Below are 19,456 nucleotides of genomic sequence, written 5' to 3'. Positions count from 1 at the left end.
CAAGCTAGTTTGGAAAGGCGTGCACGGTGATCACAGGCGCCATGGGATGCTAGCGATTCTCGGGCATTTGGACAGCCTCGGAAGTAGCTTGCTCTTGTCCGTGGTGAGGGAATGAGCAGGGTACGTGGTTGCCATCTCTTCCGTTCAAGTTGGAGGCGGGAAGTAGCTAATATGGTGGCTAGCTGATAAACTCGGGAAGCTATGCAGCGTTCAGGTAGCGCTGCTCGATCGAGTGGTTAGCTCGCTCTGTGAACCATGTGCTAGCCTGTTAGCTACACCTGTCAACCTAGAGGTAGCATCCAAGAGGTTCGACACTGAGGCGATGACGTGATATCTGGTGTATTATAGTAGGAGGAAGTCCCTCCTCTAGTGACAGACAGGTCTGCCGGCCAATCAGGACTGGCGTATTGCAAGATTGCTTCTGGGGGGGGGACTGCGCGGAGGGCGTGTCCCTCAGTGAGGTAACGAAGCGAATGTTGAAATCCACAGGCCCCGGAGGAGGCAGCAGCACGCAGGCCTGCACACACGGTTCACCACACAGGGAACTCGAACCCCGTCGCTTGCATTTCTCTTTCACGTCTGCGGAGAGCGCGGAGGGAGGGCCGTCGCCATGAGTCTGAACCAGAACCAGTCGGAGTCCGGCGGAGTCATCATCAACAACAGTGAGAGGTAACGTTAGCTGCGGCTGCGAGGGGGCTAGCTAGCGGCTAACGTTTAACCACAGCCCGACAGGTTCTTACACCGAGGACGTCACAACAAAGTGAAGACAGTCCACATGTCACTCATCGATAGATATTTACAGCAGCGTTTACCGACACACACAGCGCGATGGCAGTTAGCTAAAGACACCACAGTCCATTTAAGGCTGGTGCTTTTATTGCTTGTCACGTACAAGTCGAATCAACGAGGGCAATATCGTAGGAGAGGATATTAAATCTAAAGTGGGGCTACATTCTATGTGACACCGTTTCTCCAGTCAGAACCGGGTGTGGGACTCAAACATGGCCTTCAACTTGTTATATCACCAGGTTTCCCACCATTGCATAAATGTCTGATTTAAACTTCCTAGTGGATTTCTGTTACTCGATCATAAGAATGTCTCAGTGTGTATTGCTGCGATGTTTAATGTCTCACCTCGGCCTCTTCTGTTGTGTTCATTTACATTAGAGATGAAACGATTTTGTTTCACGACAATTGTGATCATTCAAAATATGATCTGGTATCAAAATGTGCTGAAACTGTTATAAACAAAGTAAAGTTTAATATTTATATCTAATAAAATGTTATTTGTACAACCCATATTCTCAAATCACGTTTTGCCTCAACATCCTCTTCCCTTAACCTGAGAAACCAGGGATCAAAACACAGACACCTCAGAGACTCTCATGTGAGGGATCTTGCTCCCAGGACAGACACAAGTGCAATAAATGCCTCCAACAAAAATTATAATAAAGCACCAACACCATATCAAATGCAACATTAAAGAAGGACGGATAAATAAGCTTTTTTTTCGATGAGAGTGTCTTGTGATGCAGGTACAAATGAAACCTAAACGCATCAGATGCCCATTCAAAAAACCACACGACCATTATGAACAAAGTATGTGAGAACAATTCAGGCACATGTAAACAACTCTGATGTCAGACGGTGATGACATAAAACAAAACAAAATGAGCAGAGGAGAAGACAGAGTTGAGTGCTTGCAGAGCTAAGTGCAAACGTCTGAGAGTCAGGACGTAATATCAATAATCATAAATAACAGTGGATGCTAGCACTAGTTGTTCATGCTTTTGCAGTACCAACAAAATCACCACAACAAACTGTCGGGAATTGACTGGGTCACTGCAGTTTACACGATACATTAAAGTGTCAGGTTCTTCCAGAACATACTCGAGGGCAAAATAAACCTGTTACAGCTGACCCAGAACCAGTAGGTAGCTCTGTCACTGGATAGCATGTAAACCTAATCCTTATACTGTTTACTGGCAGTAAGTGATAGGCCAGGTTTAGTGACAGGACAGTTTCACAATTGATCTCATTAGCGTAGAATTAGAAATCAAACATAAACCCCAATCTTTTTTGTTCACTGCAAATGCAATGTAATAGAAATATCATAATTTATTTAACCTCTTGGGAAAAAAATCAAAGTGTCTTGTGTTCTTGTGTCCATTTCCGTCCTCAGCGTGTTGATGAACTACGACAATGTGGAGCTGGTTTTCTGTGACGCGGACAGGCTGCCAGAAGCCTTCAGGAAGAGCAAGAAGGGCAGCATCTTCCTAACTCCATACAGGGTGAGAGACAAGAGCCAGATGTCTTATTCTGTGTTTAATCAAGTTCAGTCAAATCCAATTTTTCTATATATAATGTAGCACAAACAAAAGGAGTTGAGACAAAATCCTTTACAAACATGGCAAAGGAAAAACAATGGATAAATAGAAAGTAAAAACAGTGTGGTTGGAAGATGCAATAGAACACACATAAGATAAAAGTTAATGAGATGAAAAGAGAGACTTAGAGATTAGATTTAAAATAATATATAGTGGGAGTGGAGACTATTCCTGAGCAACAGAGAAAGCTTGGTCCTCTTTAGTTTTTAGACGAGAAGGGGGGAATGGAAGGAGTTGTTGTGAGAAAGACCTGGGGCCAGAGCAACAAACAAATAGACAACATATTCTCCTTGGTAACAACCTGCAGTGGTTGAGGTAGGGGAGGGTTGAGGCTGCGTTTTGAATTCATGTGAACGTTGAGATGATTTTCCACTTGTTTCCCCTCAGATGATCTTTGTGGCTAAAGGTCGTGATGCTCTGCAGTCTTTTATGATGCCCTTCTACCTAATGAAGGGCTGCGAGGTCAAGCAACCCGTCCTAGGAGCCAATTACATTAAGGGCACTGTCAGCGCAGAGCCAGGAGGTGGGTATATGAGTTGTGTAATCTAGGTTATAGTGCTGCGTTAACATACCCTGTTCTGTGACTGTTAGTTTGTTGAGTTCACACAATCGATTCCTTATTGTATTATTGTTTTACTTACAGGTGGCTGGGAGGGCAGTGCTACTTTCAAGTTTGTCTTTGCTGCTGGAGGAGCAATAGAGTTTGGCCAGTACATGCTGCAGGTGGCAGCTCAGGGTACGACTCGAACAGCATCATACACTTCTGTGGTATTCTCTTCTGTTGTTTCTTCACTTGACGTCTCCTCGTGTCACGTGTGTCCCAGCATCCAGAGGTCAGCCAGTGACTCCTGAGTTCGGTGGATGTCCCTACATGGCCAACGGTGCCTACGCCTGCCCTCCTCCCCCTGCTAACGGGATGTACCCATCTGCACCTCCACCTGGTTACTCCTACCCCAACCCTCCTCCTCCAGGTAGAAGCTGTTATTAATGCAGATCTCCATGTATTCACAGCCCCCCTGCTAAATCTCATTTCTGTGTCGGTGCTGCTCAGGTGGATTCTACCCCAGTCCTCCAGCGTTTGATGCGTCTGCCGCCTACATACCTCCACCCCCATATTCTGCTCATCTGGGCCAGCAGCCGCCTCATGACCCAGACCTTCCTTCCTCAGCAGCAGGTGAGTGGCTCTGACTGATCTTAACTCAGCTCCAGGCCTATTAGGGAGTCACTGCACTGGTCAGACTGAATCAAAATGAAAAATTAGTTACTATAGGTAATTTAGAAGAGTTTAAACTCTGGGCTTAATTTTTCTTGCAATGATTTACTTTTAGGCAATATTTTAATATCTTTAGCTGTTGAAATGATACAATAAAAATCATCTTTGTTTCTATAGCACCTATAGTGCTAAATAAAATATAAATGCAAAATGAAAACCCCAGAAAAAGCTTGTAAGTGGACCTTGAGTCAAACATTTTATTTCTCAAATTCTTATCAATACTGTGACATTGTTTTAAAAAGAATCACTGTGCCCAACTAATAAATATGCACCTCTTTTAGTTTCCATTTTTAAAAAACGTAGTAAGATGATTCCTCCCTCCGCACTGTAAGTTTCATTAGAATCCACAAAATCGCCAGTTTATTTCTCTCTCTCTCTCTCCTCTGTTGACTGCTATGCCCCCCCTCGCTCTCATTTTGTCTTCACTCCTCATTCCATCTGTCTGTGCCACCCATGGCATTTCAGGCTTGATTAAGGTAAGATTATGTTTAATTAAAACCCCTCTCCCTTCTCTCTCTCTCTGTCCTTGTGTTTTCCTAGCGGAGGCTAAAGCAGCAGAGGCAGCAGCGAGCGCCAGCAGTGCCACGCTGCCTCCGACACATGTGTACCTGCCACATGTAAGTTTTCCTCCTTCGCTCTTGACTGATTTATCCACCAGTTCTAAGACATATTGGCTTTTTAACAAAGGTCAAACATGAGTAAATAAGTGTTGTTCATCTTTTAACCAGAGGCTGTGGGTTTTTGACTCATGTAATTTGAAGTTAAGGCAATTTGAAGGACTATAAATGTGCCTTTATTCCCCATTAAGACAATTTCCCATCGTCACACACAGCAACATTTTTATTTGCTTTGGCTCAATTCAGGGGTGACCTCCTTAATAGTTTTGGTCTATGAAGACGTGGCCATTGTAGAATGTGTATGCCTGAGGATTTTCCATTTGTGACACCAGTCTTTCCTGCCCTTAGCGTAGCATTGTTAGCGATTTTGATCTGCTGCTGCAGCCTCAAGGCCAGTTGGCATCAACTCTGGCGCCCAATGAATCCTGGGATAGGTTGACCCAATAAGGATCCACCCATTGGGTCCTTCATATTTCACCAGTAACACAATATCTTTTTATTGTTATTTAGCATTTGCGCTACGGTATTTTTTGATGAAAACCAAGAATAGAAATTTCATCACCTGGACAAAGCAACTCCAGAGCAAAAACAAAGCTACCATTTGTTTTCACGCTGTCTGTTGTGACGTGTGTGTGAAAAGCTCTTTAAACATGCACACAGTGGCTTATTCTGAGCTTCTGTTGTCTTCTCTCCGTAGGATAAGCCCCCTCCGTACTCCCCCCCAGAGGACAAGAAGAACCAGTAGACCTGCTTGATCCCACCCTCAGTTCTGTTTCTCATTTCTCCTTCTCTTGGTTCCTCTTCTATTAACTTGGCATCAAAAAGGCCGAAGTAAAATTTTTAAACATCCTCTCTCGTCTTCCTACTCCCCTTTCAATTCATCGTCTTTGGTCTTACCCATTTCTCATTCCATTGCTTTTCTCACCTGAGCCGAAACCTTTCACATTCCTTAATAATTTAGATTTATTCATGAGCTTCTTTCTTCTCAGAAGCACCTTTACTTGATGGAGATTGGGACAAGTATTAGTAGCACTCTGAGAGAGACCAGTAGAAGTTTGTTCAGGCCAAAGACGGTCTGGATTTTGCGACTTTTTTCAATGTAGTCGAGAAACACTTTGTGACCTGACCTGCTATTTTAGCATTTATTGCCTTGTAAGTGTCACAAGAATCATTCCGCCACTCTAAACTCTGGATTCAGCTCATTTTGAATCTTCTCTGACTGTTTATTGAACTAAACTCAACCGAATGATGTTTCTTTGCTAACCTAGCCAGAGGCAAGCTGAATGCAGTCTTTTATTTTTCTATCATTTGTGTGTACAGGCTTTTAATATGTAGACTTTTAAAAATGAGATATTTTTCTCAAGAACACTAACCTAGATGAAAAACTAGTGTTTGTAAAGCCAGCGGCTCGCAAGGCGACCTGGTCCACTTTGATGTGTTTTAGTGGATGAGAGTAGCCACACAGATTAGAGCATTGAAGATCTGATCCTGGATTAGAGCAGAGAGCGAGGGCGGCCAGGACCGGGAGGGACAAACCGCCAGGAGGGATTATTTCTAATGTGCAAGAGCAGAACAGTCACCCAGTGATATCACTTCCTGTTTTGTCAGACTCACCGCCAACCTGCTTCACCTCTCATTCGTCTAACATGCGTTTTCACCATCCTAACAGGACCATCAGAGGAGGTTTATTCTTTCTGTGGTTGCGAAAACATTTGAGGTCAGCCCGATCTCTGAGCGTCGACTCTTCCTCCCTCTGTGGTCATTAATCTATAAACTGTATCTGTGGCACATCCGTGGCTGATTATTTGCACTTTCAGAATGCTATGCATCGGGCCCCTGTTCGCTCTGTCATGGCTGTGTGTAAAATAATAATAAACCTCTGTATTTATTTCAAACTAATTTATTGAATAATTCATGTAAAATGGCTTAAATAAGAAAAAGCATGACCTCAACTGATGAATGTGTGCATTGGATTGCATTTTATTAAATGGATCTTGATTCATGTGGAACACAGCTGTCTTTTGTCTTTGTTTCTACACCGACAACTGCTATCACACGCTGATGGTGTTCCACTTTAGTGCACGAGCATATGTAACATGTTCCAGAGTCAGCAGGAGGACATATGTTTTAATGTCATTCGGCCAAATCGGCTCGGAAATGTGCTTTTTTATTTTTTTACTCCTCCTCAGAGTCAGTAGTCCCCGTCTGCACTTTCAGCAACTTGTGCAAATCCACAGCAGTTTCTTAACGTATGGTGCAGGACGTCCTGAGCCTCTAGTACCTTTACAGTGCAAAAGTCACAGCTAGGCTTTCTATGTGCTCCCCATTTTTAAAAACAAGACTCTGTTAAAACAGCAGATTTCATCACCACTCAAATCAGCATCACAGGTTTCACACAGTTCAGGCAGGGCAATTACTTTGTGCATTAATGATCAGATCCCAACACAATGCTGCTTAACATTTACAGTAAAGATGTACAGTTCTATGCATTTTGGTTTCTCTTACATCACCTACAGAGAGGAGATTGTAGTTTGACTGGAAACTTAAATGAAGCAGGATCTCTAGCGTTGTTGTCCTGTACGCACTGACTCCATTATAATATAAACTGGCTCACATCTTTACGTTGCCTGAATTCTGCCAAGAGATGAAACGATAAGAAAAAAAATCTGAATGACTGCTTTCGATGAGTGCACGACAATAAATATTACAGCAATGTAGAGAGGAAATACAATCTGATATTACAAGAATAAAGTTGTAATTTTAGCCTGCATTAAGTCATACTTTAGTATAGATTTCCCAATTAACAAAATCTTTTCGCTCATCAGGAGTTTGAATAGATCGCGCAAGGAATTTTGCCTGTTCCAAAGAATGAACCACACAGACTTGGAGGAAGTTGTTTGTCAGTAGTTTTTTTGAAAAATTGTGAGATAAGCTCAAGATTTTTGGATTTTTAAATCCTTGTTTTTATAATATGACTATATCCTTGTAACATTATGCCTTCCTCCTCAATTACATGTTTATTCTTGTAATATCACAACATTATTGACCTGAACTTTAAAAATAAGACGTTTCAAAATAAAATGAAGTACCAGTAAAACCTTCAGATTTTCAGACAGCTTGGATGATAGTTTGAACAGATGGCTTCTCATAGCATTACAAAAATGGCCTTTTATTTTTCTAATACTTGCTTTGCTGCGCTGACTCATGTATGTGCGCAGTGTGTATGTCTTTCCCAACCCCAGTAATAGAGTCCTTTGTTCTAGATTAAACTCAATGTCCAGTGATCTGACTCACTGAGTGAAGGAGATGCTTCTTCTCTACCTGAGAGTAGACATCTATCTAAACCTGGGACTTATTACCTACATGCTATGAAGAAAAAAACTAAGAATGAAGTAGTGCTGTAGTTAGACTAAAACCCTGTGGGCCTTTAGAGTTTGGGGGGAGAAAACTCCTCACAGTCACTTCTTCTGCTGAAAACAATGTATGAAGGCAGTCACCGTGAAGAAACTAAATGGTTAACAGTGATCCTCTCTGTAGAGTGAGCTAGTGGCTTTGTTTGATAGTGCTTCTTATCACTGAGCTCTCGTCTTCACGTCTCTGTACATTTACGCTCATGTGGAGCACAGGGTGATGCTGACCCCCTCTCCTATCCAGCAGGCGGGGAACAGCTCCTTGGTGAAGGCACAGTGGAAGGCGTGCAGCCTGGTCTGCCCGTCACCGTAGTAGGTGAGCGTCCCTGCCTCGTAGTCCAGCAGCATGCCGATGCGTCTGTGCTGTGAGTGGCCCGTCAGGGTCTCCTTCCGGCTGTTGTGCCAGGCGCTGAGCTGATGCTCGTCAAGCTGCAGGCTCCAGGAAAGTTCGTTCATACCCACCATGCACCGCTTGCCTTTCTCCTTCCTGGGGATGGCCTCGTACGTCACCTGATGAGAGACGGGGGGAGGATGAGGGTGAGTTGTGAGCAGGGTGGCACATGCTCCAAGTTCCGAACACTTCATCACTTACGTCACTAGTAGAGGACAATCAATGTGGATTTTTGGATGCTAATCCCGATATGGGGATTAAAATATTTATTGCCCAATATATTTATTAGAAAACGGAGATTAGCAGCGATTCTAACATGTCTTGAATTAAGAAAACAAACATTTTATTTTTACATAAAATGTAAACTCAAATGCACATTTTCTTCATTGTTTATACTGAAAAATTAAAGTATTCATATCTGCAAACAAACGCTGATTACGACGAGTCTGTGAAACGCTCATATCGGCCAAATTTTACTTGTCAGGTTCTAGCTACCTCCGCCAAGGAGATACAGTTTATATCTGTATTTGTTAGTTTACAGGATTACACTTGGTGGAGGGTGTGGGGTCAGGATCAGGGCTGGATCTAAAACTGTGAGATGAGGCATTTTTCAACACTTTTGATTTCTCAGAGAATATTGTCATGTTTACGGGATGGATCTAGATAATTAGAATGTAGTTTCAAAAGGGGAATGTTGGGCCTTGGTGGAAACATGTGCTCTACTGAGTGTCATTCTAGTTGGTAGAATTATTTCTCCAGGGACCAAGAATGTCTGAACAAAGTGTCAGACATCCTACACAATAGTTGTAAATTGGGAAACATTGTACCACTGAGCTCAAAACACCTCCCCACCCCAGTAAAGCCTCACAGAGCTGCTAGCATGTGTAGACTCTCAGTTGTGTTTCCACTGCTGCAAATGTTAGTTAGTGAATGTGATGTTCAGATACTGTGTTCAGTGATTTCCTGAGTTTCAGTCCCAGTATTAATGATCCGCTCTAAAACAGTTCACAAACAATACAGTAAGTCGGCAAAGAATATGTCTTTACCCCGAGGTAGGCCCAGGGCTTGGACACCTCCAGTTCCCAGTAGTGCTGCCCGTGGGTGAAGCCCTGAAAGCAGAGCACCTGCCAGGTGTGATCGAAGCGGGACTCGTGAACCGGCACGGGCCGGGGCCCAGAGGTCAGGTGCTCCGCCCTCCGGTTCTCCTGAGACAGAAACAGGTGCCCGTTGGCCGTGCGGGGGTCAAAGGTCAGAGCGCATCGGTCTGTAATGACAAAAAAGTACAGACTGAGATCTAACAAAATCCAAAGATACTTCTTATCCAACCTCTTATCTCAGGAGGAGCAAAATGAGGACACAGTGTGACCTTTGCTTATTTTTAACGACTTGTTACTAAATCCAAAGCCAGAAGCTTGTTTCACTGCCAAACTTTTGCAAATGACTTGTAAGAGGGTCAACAGTTTGAACAAAAAATATCAGATAAGACTTACAAGCGCTGAGGCCTTCCTTCCCACCAGGGTGGCACGGAGCAGCTGGACTGGGAACCACAGCTCCGACAGGCCTCTTATCCTGAGGAGAACCTGGCGACCAGTGATGAGAATGAGAACACAAGAGCTAAAACTGAAGAATAAACTGCTGGTAAATGAAGCTAACTCCCTCCCTCAATGAAAAGGCAGGTTACCATCTTTCTCCTGAGCCACTGCGGTGCTCACTGCTTTCTCCAGGTCCTCAGACACCAGCTTCGAGACGCGGGACAGGATGTCGGTGACGCCGTTCAATCGATCTTGAAGGTTGGGTGTTACATCTGTGGGGATAACCTTAAAACGTGGGACTTCTATCAGCATGGATTCCTGTGGAGAGATATAGAGAACAATTCAAAGAGGAGCTCCATGACTTTTACTTTCTGAAAAGCCACAAAGCAAAACTAGGAGATAAGATGTCAGGATATACAGTATGTCTAGACTTTGTACTGTGCTGCACTGTGATTGTATTTAGGGTCTGCACAACAGTAAAACAATAAAACTCTCTTACTTAATTTGTTTGTTTGCTCTAGCTTGGTCATATACGGCCTTTACTTGCCCCAGCACTACCCACACATCGGTTTTACCTACATCAACAAGACACAGAATCACACATGCACAACGCAGCGCAAGGTTCTCTGCTCAGGCGCTTTCACAAAAAATCCTCAGATTCAGGTGAGGGGAGGTGCAGCAAGCAGAGGCAGGTCATAACGTATTCATTCTGCTGCAGAGACCACATGATTTTGTTTAAAGCACGTCGACAACGGCATCAACCCGGATCACCACAAACTCTCTTAACATCTTCGTCTGTGTCATCTACCTGTATGGCTCTGATTTTTCAGCCAGAGATATTTGTTTTTCATTTTTTGTTTTTTCATGTTAGTTGCGTGTTAGAAGCATCATCAACCAAGGGGGGCAGTTGCAGAAAGTCTGCAGAAACTCTGGAGGCTCTCACTCTGCCATTTGCATTCACACATACACTAACTACGGAGGATCTCTGGAGTTCAGTGCATGTCTGAATGCAGCTATAAAAGAAACAACAGCACGCAGTCTAGTCAGTTTGCACACTGATTCAATTCTCAGTTTTTGCAGAAACAAACCTTGATGAGCTCCGTATCAGAGAGGTTGTTTACAGCTGCTATCCGGTCCTGGCTCTCTTTGAGTCTGTGGGAATGCTCCTCCAGTTCAGCCAACCGCGCCTCTGCCTCAGTGATGGCGGCCTCTCTCTGCTCATCGATGAAAAGCTCTGTGGCCTCTTGCTTCTCAGCCAGGATTTTTATCAGGGTGGAGAACTTGACATTGACCCAGGTCGAAGTCTGTTGAAGAGTCACCTGTTGGAGGCGAAAAACAGAATCACACATCTGCTCTGTTAAATATTTGGAAACATGTGGAGGGTGAATATTTCCTTTTATCTAACTACAAATAATAGATCAGAGCTGGTTTTGGAGCTGCAGCTTTGTCAGCTAATACCAGAACATTTGTTGCAAATTCACTGATGTGTGCATGCAAGGAGTTAATCAATGGCCTGATTTCCATTAAATTTAAACTATGAGGCAGCCGCAGGGAGTGATAGTTGAGAGTTTATACTGCTTGAAAATGAGCCTGGATTTTCAACTTCATCTGAACTCTGAGGGGTGAAGCAGATTTTTCTGTGAGATTATTGGTATAAAAATAAGAACCAAAATGACTGTGCATTTCTTTCTCTTCTTTTCTTCCTCTGTAAACCTCCCCCTCTCTTTGGCCTTGCAGACATTGATTAAGCCAGTGTGTTCAAAGCATAGTAAAGCCTTTTGATCACATGGTAAGTGTTAACTACGTGTCTTTACACCTGGTATTAAAATGTTTGCTGAGACCAAATTGATGTTGTTTAAACCTAGTTTGAGTTCAGAGATGTGTCCGACTTTGATGACAATGTTTGTGTGTATGTCGGCACAAGTGAGAGAGAAAGAGAGTAAGTGGAGTCAGGGGGGGACTGACTGAAGTTTCATGAAAGGTTCTCACAAAGTCTTGGGAAAAAAACTGTGCCAAACATATTGTTAAGGTGCTCCGAGATCATTGGAGTCCAGCAAAAAGACCTGTGCTCCCTCTGGAAGAATTGGGTGGTCCAGAAAGTAAAAGGAATCATAAGCCGTCATAATCATGGACTCTGGAGGGAATTTTCTGTCGTACCCTCAGGCTGCCGGCTCTTAAAACTAATCATTACTCTTCATTCCTTCTGCTATCAGGCTACTAAATTCTTTAAGTTGGTGATTGTTGTTGTTGATTTTGTTGATTTGTGCACTGGTCACTGGCATGTTGATGTCTGATTGTGGCGAGTAACATATTTATTCTTATAATTGTTGTAGACAGTGTAATGAATTGACCCTCTTGGAATAATACATTTCTCTGGATCTAAGACTGAAAAATACGTTTTAACTGTAGCTGCTCCTTCAGGATGCATTTGCTCTCACACAGCTAAAAGAATGTAGTCTGAGTGATCGGATCTCAGGACGCATTTGGGAGCGTTCATACCTGAACTTAGCGCTGACAACATGTGATTGGCTCACTGAGGACGGGTGTTACTACCAGGTCAGAACAGGGTCATAAAGACAGGCTTGTATGTAGAGCTGACCTTTGCTTGATCGATGTTCTCAGTCAAGTCCTTTATACGGTTCTGTGTCTCTTCAATGAGTTTCCCCACTTCCTTATTCTTCCTCTCCAGCAGCAGCTGTAAAGAAAACATCAGACTGAGATAAAGGGCTTTAAATAGTTAGCATCAGTTTTACAACTGGACTGAATATTTACTTCACTCGCAGCAACGTGTTGCCATTGTGTTACTATACCTCTTGATTTTCCCTTTCTGCCTCCAACAAGACCTTCTCATGAGCCGCACATTCTGCAATACCACACTCGCAGCACACAGACATTTTATCCTGCCTGCAATAATAAACCAGAGGCTTTTTATGGCGATCACACAGCAGCATGGCTCTGAACCCTTCGTTTCCCCTCATGAGTAACTCCCTGCAGGACGGGCCGCCACTGTTCGCAGCCTCGGTCAGGACCGACAGGGACACGTTACGCTTGAGGGTGGGCCTGGTGACAAACTCATGGTTGCAAATGGGGCACTTAGGTCCGATGTTGGCCTTGCTTTTGGTGTCCCAGTGGGTGGTTATGCACTTCTGACAGAAGGTGTGTCCGCAGGGGATGGTCACAGGGATCCCGAAACGCTCCAGGCATATGGCACAGTTCAGGTTTGAATTCTGGGACTCCATCATCGAAGAACGAGCTGACACCTCTGTGAGAAAAGAGGAAACATAAAGAAGCTGGTCATGATGTGTAATCAACTCTCTTCTTTTCGGTCATCCCCTTCTCTATAAACTACAGCTGGTCTGTAATGCAGCTACCCAGATCATCTCCAGAACACATCACCACAAACAACCACACTGGCAACCTGTCAAGAATTGCACCGGCTACAAGAGTTTCAGATTTTCCTCCTCACTGCTCTTCCTGCCCACTTATCCTGTCTGGGGTCTGCAGCCTTCAGCTGTACAGCCCCTCGTCTCTGACACTTTTTCCCACAAGCCACCGGTGACTGTGAATTTCTCCCCCCTCCTTCAAATCCTGCCTCAGAACCCACCTTGTTTATTCTGTCTAACCATGCCCTACACGAGCCTTCACTTTTGACAAAGCTTATGGTTAGAGACGGCTCAGGTCTGTCTCGCACCAGCTCTTAGTTATGCTGCTATTGGCCCAGAGGAGCACATCAGGGAACACATCTTGATATTTTGCTGTTTGTGATTGTTGTCATATCTGTAAGGTGTCCTTGAAAATGACCCATTAATAAAATGCTTTTTTAAAATTTTTTTTATTATGATTGTTATTAACATTATTTTTTTTAAATAATATTATTATTAGGAGTAGTAATAAAGGAATTATTGAACTCATCAGTATATCATGTCCTGGAACTGCTCAACATCTCTGGATAAGATAGTATTTTATTAGTACTACAATTGTGAAATGTTATAAATATATATAATATATGTATATATACATTTTGAGCAGAGTATGAGACAGTGTAAGAGATTGCATATGAGATTATAAGTATTAATAATACACTTATTATTATTATTATTATTAAATACTTGTATTATTGAGTAGTAAGGTGTTAATGTCACAGTCTAAGCTTGTATGTAGTAATTGTTAATGGAAAAAAAGGCAAAGAAAAGGAGTAAAAACACAATTTGCTGTATTTTTTTGTTCTAATAACAAAGCACCAATACAAAGCTGTGGCTAAACGTAGCGGTAGCTCCCACACACATGAAGTTGGGTGGAGGCAGAAGCTAACGTTAGCCTGGAGTCAGGTCAGCTCATGTTTGCTCGGTCTCTCCGGGACAGACGCTGGTCCGCGGCTCACAGACAGCCTCGTCATTTAGTCCCTTACAGCACAGCTTCGCCGAAGACACGGACACACACGGGACATTGTTCTCTTACCACGTCAGGAGATTCATTGGCGCAGAGCATCTGACTGAGGAGAATGAAGACCGTCAGAGGAAGAGTCCCCGATGACGACACACGCAAAAACATGGCGCATTCACGTACAGCACGGAAAACAGAAAGCACACAGGAAGCATACGACCACGTGATGCGGCAGAAAAAACGTGAAAACACCGAACAACCTGGATATTTCAATCAATTCAATCGGGTTGACATCTTTTTTTACCAGTGTCACGTGAAGTAAACAAGCGGATGAAATGCCTTGAACCAAACTTCTCCCTATACATTTATTTATTCCTTTTTTATTCAAGCTAATTTGACTTCTTTCCCCTCATTTCCAGGTACTGTGAGGGTTTTCTAACTTTTCTATTTTGACTATGACGATGACAAATATCAAATATGAATGACTCTCAATAAAAATGTGTAAATAAAAATAAAGAAGTTATTGATGTTGGTTATTTTACAATCTTAGATGGATAGAAATAGTTTATTAATTCCTGTGTTACAGCAGCATTGTAGTAATATCACGCACATAGATCCACGAGCACACAAAATATAAAATAATAACAACAAAACAAAATATAAGGAAGAAACGTCAACGCTAAATAAAAACTAAATGTGTGATCCGATGTGTGTGACAATATGATTTCACTGGTGAAAGTTAAAATAACATTATAATATATATTATATCTATATTATTTAACGTAATAATATCAGTGCCAGTCAGAATCGCAACAACCGTTCAAAGTGAATGGACTCGTTTGACTCCCGTCGGCCACCGTACATTCTGGAAAAAAACCCCTCAGTCCAAGATGGCGCTGCGCACAGTTTGCTCCACTGCTCTAAGGACCGGGACAGATTTAGGGGTCAATAATGCCAGGACGTTTGTCACAACAGGTATTGTAACACTATTTGATTCATTTACACTGGGGTTGACTTCAGGGAGTTCGCACCCGGGCTTCAGTTCTGCATGTGAGGTGTGTGTATGTCATTTTCCACCGTTACATGCGGCCATGTCCTGCAGGGAGGCTGTCACCAAACTCCATAGGAAAATGTAAACATTTAACGTGTCCATTATACTAAACTGATATTTCTCAAGGATAAGGTACGAGATGCAGCTTTGATATCATTGTCCATCTCATAAATCATTTATCGTACACATTAGAATACATTTTTAGCTTTTGGTTGTGAAAAGACATATAATCAGAAAATGAAATAAACTTTAGATTAAAAAAATACATTAACAAATGTGCTTAATTTGAACAGAAATAAATCTGAAACAAGAAAATGATTAAATAAATAATAAAGCCCACTGTCATTGTAACTGGGTGTAGAAGAACTAAGACAAATACTTTTAAATTTGAATATAAATCTCTATAATGGAGTACTATGGTGGTAATACACAAATGTGACAAATGGAGTTTGATATGTAACTAACTGTTTCCAACATGACAGCATTCCTTTGCAAACGGACACCTCCACTTGGTCCGATGCCACATGAAGACATCGACATTGAAAACCTGGAGTCGTTAGACAAGTATCGCAGCTACACTCGTTACCTAAAACAAGCTGAGGAGGCAAAGAACAAACCTGTCTGGTGGAAGACTTACAAGGCCCACGTTGAAAAAGCTGATCCTGATCACGGTGAGAAATCCAGGAGGCATCTGTTGACTGCGATTCCTCCGGGGTGTCTGTGACAATTCAAACCTTTTCATCTTCACAGTGTCAAGGAGTTTTGTTTGGTTGCAGGTGCAGAACTAGTGGACATTGGTTTTCCATTCTGTCGACCCAGCAGGATCAAAGAAGTGAGGGAGCGAAGGCAGGTGATCAAGGACAACAAAAAGAATGCTGAGCTGGAGAGATCTTCACGTCTGCGCACTTGTAAGCTCACATGCATGCTCACCAATTATGTTTTGAATTAGTAAGTAAATAAATTTGGTTAACTTTTCTCTATTCTGTTTACCCACCACAGTTAAGATCCCTCTGGATCGAGTGCAGGAAATCTGGGAAAAGAGGGGTGGTCCATTTCAGATACGGAGACTGGCAGAACACTACGGAGTCTTCAGAGATCTCTTCCCCATGGCCTATTTTCTACCTCAAGTGTCACTCAAAATCTCCTATGGCCAAGACAACAGCAGCCAAGTGCATTATGGGAATCGGCTGACACCAACGGAAGTATGTCAGAGGACTGAAACTTAAATAATGTTTGAATCAAGGACGTCTCAGGCTTCATCCATACTACGGCGATATCGAAGTAAACCAATCTCTGTCCACAAAAGTATTTTTGCTCTGTATCATGTTTAATCCCCGTCCATACTAACTCACCTGAAAACATATATCATGTGAACACCGGGCATGCTTGTGCCGATGTTAACATTAAGGTACGGGCGTGCAGTTGTAGTTGCAGTTGTATCATTGTAAAATACAGAATTAATGCACAGTAGCTGTTATCAATGACAACAGGTTCAGCGATGCTTGTAATTGATTATCCATGCTGCGCTTGACACTGGTAGCCGTGGCTGATGCCGGTTGTTTTCTTTCGGAAGGGGCTCGTGTGAAAGAAGCCTGAAGAATCAGTGGAGGCTAGTTCCTTGACCATAAAGACCCAATCAGCAAGCGGTTATCAGTTTCTTCTTCATAGTTATAAAACATCTCTTTTTCTGCCACTCAGACTAAAACCCTGCACCAGTATTTTCCAACTAAAACAGGACCAGCAGAGTTTCCAAACTCTGTTGTAATGTGGATGCCAGGTGTCATGAGAAAATGTAGTAGTATGGATGTAGCCTAAGTGTCAAGGCCAGCTGAAGTTTAGCTGTCCCTTTTCCTGTTCTAACATATTCCCTCTCTAGGTTCTGTATCTGTATTGTATATTGTATATTATATTCACGTTTCCCTTGACTGTTTTGATCTGATTCTGTTGCTTCCTTTTTTTCCCCATCTAGGCAGCATCTGCGCCTCAGATCAGCTTTGATGCGGAGGAAGGATCCCTGTGGACCCTTCTGCTCACATGTCCAGGTCAGGCTGGTTTAGATGATAACATCAGCTTCCATGGGAGGCACAGTTACACAAAATCATTTTTTACTGCCTTACTTGCCTCATTGATTATCAGCATTTACTGACTGTGATAAATGATCTATATACTTTTTCAGATGAGCATCTTCTGGATAATGAGGCAGAATACGTCCATTGGCTCGTGTAAGTATTTACTGACATGTTTTATTCACAAGGATTTGGGTCAACTTTCTTAAAAATAGGGCTTTTTTTTGGAAGCAACATTTCTGCATCCTCACCTATAGTTGTATTCCAACATGCCACTTCACAGATCTTTCAATGCCTGGGTTGGTCATGTGACCCTGGTCTTGTATGTCTGTTGCATTCACTGAATATAAAGATGGATGATGTGGATCCACTTCCTCCTGTTGCACGAAAATGAAGCCAAAATATCTTAGATATGGGTGCTGCCATCTTGTACTTTTTTTCCTCTCTTTTTATGAAATAATGAAAACAAGCAGAGAAACAAAATGACACATAGGGCATATGTACAGATAGCTGTAACATGAAGCAGTTACAATGATCATAAATGGTCTATATTTATAAAGTGCTTTTCTAGTCTTGATGACCACTTGAAGAGCAATGCAGTACTTTTTATTTTTTAACAATCACCCATACACACACACATTCATACAGTTCATCTATGGGCAGCACTTTTTCTATGATTGGCAATGTGGGGTTCTATGATAGATGTGGTGATATTTAAAAAGTTTGGGTTGCGTGTGTGAAGGGGGAACATCCCGGGCGGAGCAGTGCAGGCTGGAGAGGAGCTGTGCCACTACCTGCCACCGTTCCCTGCCAGAGGAACGGGCTTCCACCGCTACATTTATGTCCTCTTCAAGCAGGAGGGGCCCATCAACTTCAGCGAGGACGTCAGGACGTCGCCGTGGTGAGTAGTACACTGAGAGGAAGATGTTGTCCTTTTGTGTGCATTGTTTGAAATAAGATAATCTGCGTATATTTGGTTCACTTTCATGTCTGTGTCCATTGAAGCATCACTATGAAACTGTTTTACCTTGATATAGCAGCTAAAACTAGTTTGATGGAATAGAGAGAATGTTTCCTCTTTCATTCCCACTCCTCACCCTGAACGTCTCTTCTTGCTTTGTGTAACTTTGGTGAGTGGGTACGATCTCCTGTGGTTAGTGTGGAACTACTCATAGTCACAGCTTCAGTTGTCCGAATCAGGTCCTCAGATGAGGTTCAACCGATAGATTGGCTTTGTTTTTCTCGACATCGTAACCATTTAATCACTAACATGGAGCCCAACAGAATGAATCCCCACCTGTGGCTGCAGAGGGCTCTTGCTTTAAATATAGACAGCAGCTTCTTAGCTTAGCTCAACATTTATGTCCGCACAATTGGGTGGTAGGTTCATGGCTCGTCTTTTTCATCCGGAGACATTTGTAATGTTTTTTTCAGTTTTGCGTGTTATAAATGTCATCAACACACCCACTTGCTGGTGGTGACTCTCTGGATATTATCCTGGTATATTCTCTTATGGGCTCACTTGAAGATTCTCCAGAGTTTTTCTAAGGGGGCAGGAAAAAACAAACGGATCTGGATAAAGTCAGGAGATTATATGGAGTTAAGTGCATGTCTGAAAGCAGTTTAAGACAAGGAGTGTGGGGAATCCTCTAGCTTAGCTTTGTGGTAAGGTTAAGAATAAATAAATAAAGCTGCAGGGAGGAGGATTTTATTACCATGGAGAGGGGAACTCTGTGAATTTAACAGACATTCTTTTGTGTGTGAGTTCATGTCTTGTATAGAAACAATACACTTAGTATGCATTGCCTCTCCTTGCCAGCTATTCTCTGGTGGATCGAACATTTAAGACGGTGGATTTCTACAGAAAGCATCAGGACAACATGACGCCTGCAGGCCTGGCGTTCTTCCAGGGCCAGTGGGATGAATCTGTCACCAACACCTTCCACAACACACTCAGTGAGTCATCCTAATGCACGTAGTCCCGTAGTCCATGGCAGATGTACGCTTCTTTGCTGTTCCCCAGGATTTGGAGTAAAAACTATTGTACTATATATTGATAGTGACGTATTGTTCGCTCCCTGCAGACATGAAGGAGCCAGTGTTCGAGTTCATCCGGCCTCCAGTGTACCACCCTCCACAGGTCAAATACCCTCAGGGGCAACCTCTGCGCTACTTGGACCGATACAGGGATGGAAAGGAGTACACCTATGGAATATACTGATGATGACAACACATATGCAGCCTATTTCCTTCCAAATGTGGAGTTATGTTCGGTATATTTATGTAAAATAATAATAATAAAGCATTTTTCAACTGTTCTGAGGTTCTAGGATTTTTCCCTGTGAA

At 42.7% G+C, this 19,456-nt stretch overlaps 3 protein-coding genes across 3 annotated transcripts; 2 read left to right on the top strand and 1 right to left on the bottom strand.

Moving 5' to 3' along the window:
- Positions 1-198: 198 nt before the first annotated feature.
- Positions 199-6,286, top strand: wbp2 (WW domain binding protein 2). The gene is made up of 8 exons (XM_020083315.2): positions 199-669; positions 2,183-2,291; positions 2,775-2,910; positions 3,031-3,123; positions 3,212-3,358; positions 3,439-3,561; positions 4,201-4,277; positions 4,975-6,286. Exons 1-8 carry the CDS (start codon positions 611-613, stop codon positions 5,020-5,022), a joined length of 792 nt encoding a protein of 263 aa, XP_019938874.1. The 5' UTR covers positions 199-610; the 3' UTR covers positions 5,023-6,286.
- trim65 (tripartite motif containing 65) lies at positions 6,234-14,193 on the bottom strand. The gene is made up of 8 exons (XM_069517568.1): positions 14,069-14,193; positions 12,421-12,872; positions 12,210-12,305; positions 10,699-10,929; positions 9,760-9,928; positions 9,569-9,658; positions 9,125-9,342; positions 6,234-8,197 (listed from the first exon to the last, which is right to left on the bottom strand). Exons 2-8 carry the CDS (start codon positions 12,850-12,852, stop codon positions 7,889-7,891), a joined length of 1,545 nt encoding a protein of 514 aa, XP_069373669.1. The 5' UTR covers positions 12,853-12,872; positions 14,069-14,193; the 3' UTR covers positions 6,234-7,888.
- Positions 14,194-14,793: 600 nt separating this feature from the next.
- On the top strand, positions 14,794-19,428 carry mrpl38 (mitochondrial ribosomal protein L38). Its single transcript, XM_069517569.1, has 9 exons — positions 14,794-14,968; positions 15,527-15,715; positions 15,821-15,952; positions 16,044-16,246; positions 17,014-17,086; positions 17,221-17,266; positions 17,853-18,011; positions 18,930-19,066; positions 19,195-19,428. The coding sequence occupies exons 1-9, from the start codon at positions 14,884-14,886 to the stop codon at positions 19,329-19,331; spliced, it is 1,161 nt and encodes a 386-aa protein (XP_069373670.1). The 5' UTR covers positions 14,794-14,883; the 3' UTR covers positions 19,332-19,428.
- Positions 19,429-19,456: the final 28 nt, after the last annotated feature.

This window comes from Paralichthys olivaceus, chromosome 21, assembly GCF_024713975.1.
Source record: "Paralichthys olivaceus isolate ysfri-2021 chromosome 21, ASM2471397v2, whole genome shotgun sequence".
NCBI lineage: Eukaryota > Metazoa > Chordata > Actinopteri > Pleuronectiformes > Paralichthyidae > Paralichthys > Paralichthys olivaceus.
Note: the sequence above shows the minus strand (reverse complement) of the source record. Positions and strands in the feature narration are given on the sequence as shown.

Bases quoted from the DNA above. Each gene is read 5' to 3' on its own strand.
- wbp2 (XM_020083315.2), top strand. From the start codon at position 611: ATGAGTCTGAACCAGAACCAGTCGGAGTCCGGCGGAGTCATCATCAAC. The intron at 3,359-3,438 runs GTAGAAGCTGTT...GGTGCTGCTCAG, and splicing joins CCCCAACCCTCCTCCTCCAG to GTGGATTCTACCCCAGTCCT. The intron at 4,278-4,974 runs GTAAGTTTTCCT...TTCTCTCCGTAG, and splicing joins CACATGTGTACCTGCCACAT to GATAAGCCCCCTCCGTACTC.
- trim65 (XM_069517568.1), bottom strand. From the start codon at position 12,852: ATGATGGAGTCCCAGAATTCAAACCTGAACTGTGCCATATGCCTGGAG. The intron at 9,929-10,698 runs GTTTGTTTCTGC...ATCTCTCCACAG, and splicing joins CTGATACGGAGCTCATCAAG to GAATCCATGCTGATAGAAGT. The intron at 9,659-9,759 runs GTAACCTGCCTT...ACTGGTCGCCAG, and splicing joins AGTGGCTCAGGAGAAAGATG to GTTCTCCTCAGGATAAGAGG.
- mrpl38 (XM_069517569.1), top strand. From the start codon at position 14,884: ATGGCGCTGCGCACAGTTTGCTCCACTGCTCTAAGGACCGGGACAGAT. The intron at 16,247-17,013 runs GTATGTCAGAGG...TTCCCCATCTAG, and splicing joins ATCGGCTGACACCAACGGAA to GCAGCATCTGCGCCTCAGAT. The intron at 17,267-17,852 runs GTAAGTATTTAC...GCGTGTGTGAAG, and splicing joins GAATACGTCCATTGGCTCGT to GGGGAACATCCCGGGCGGAG.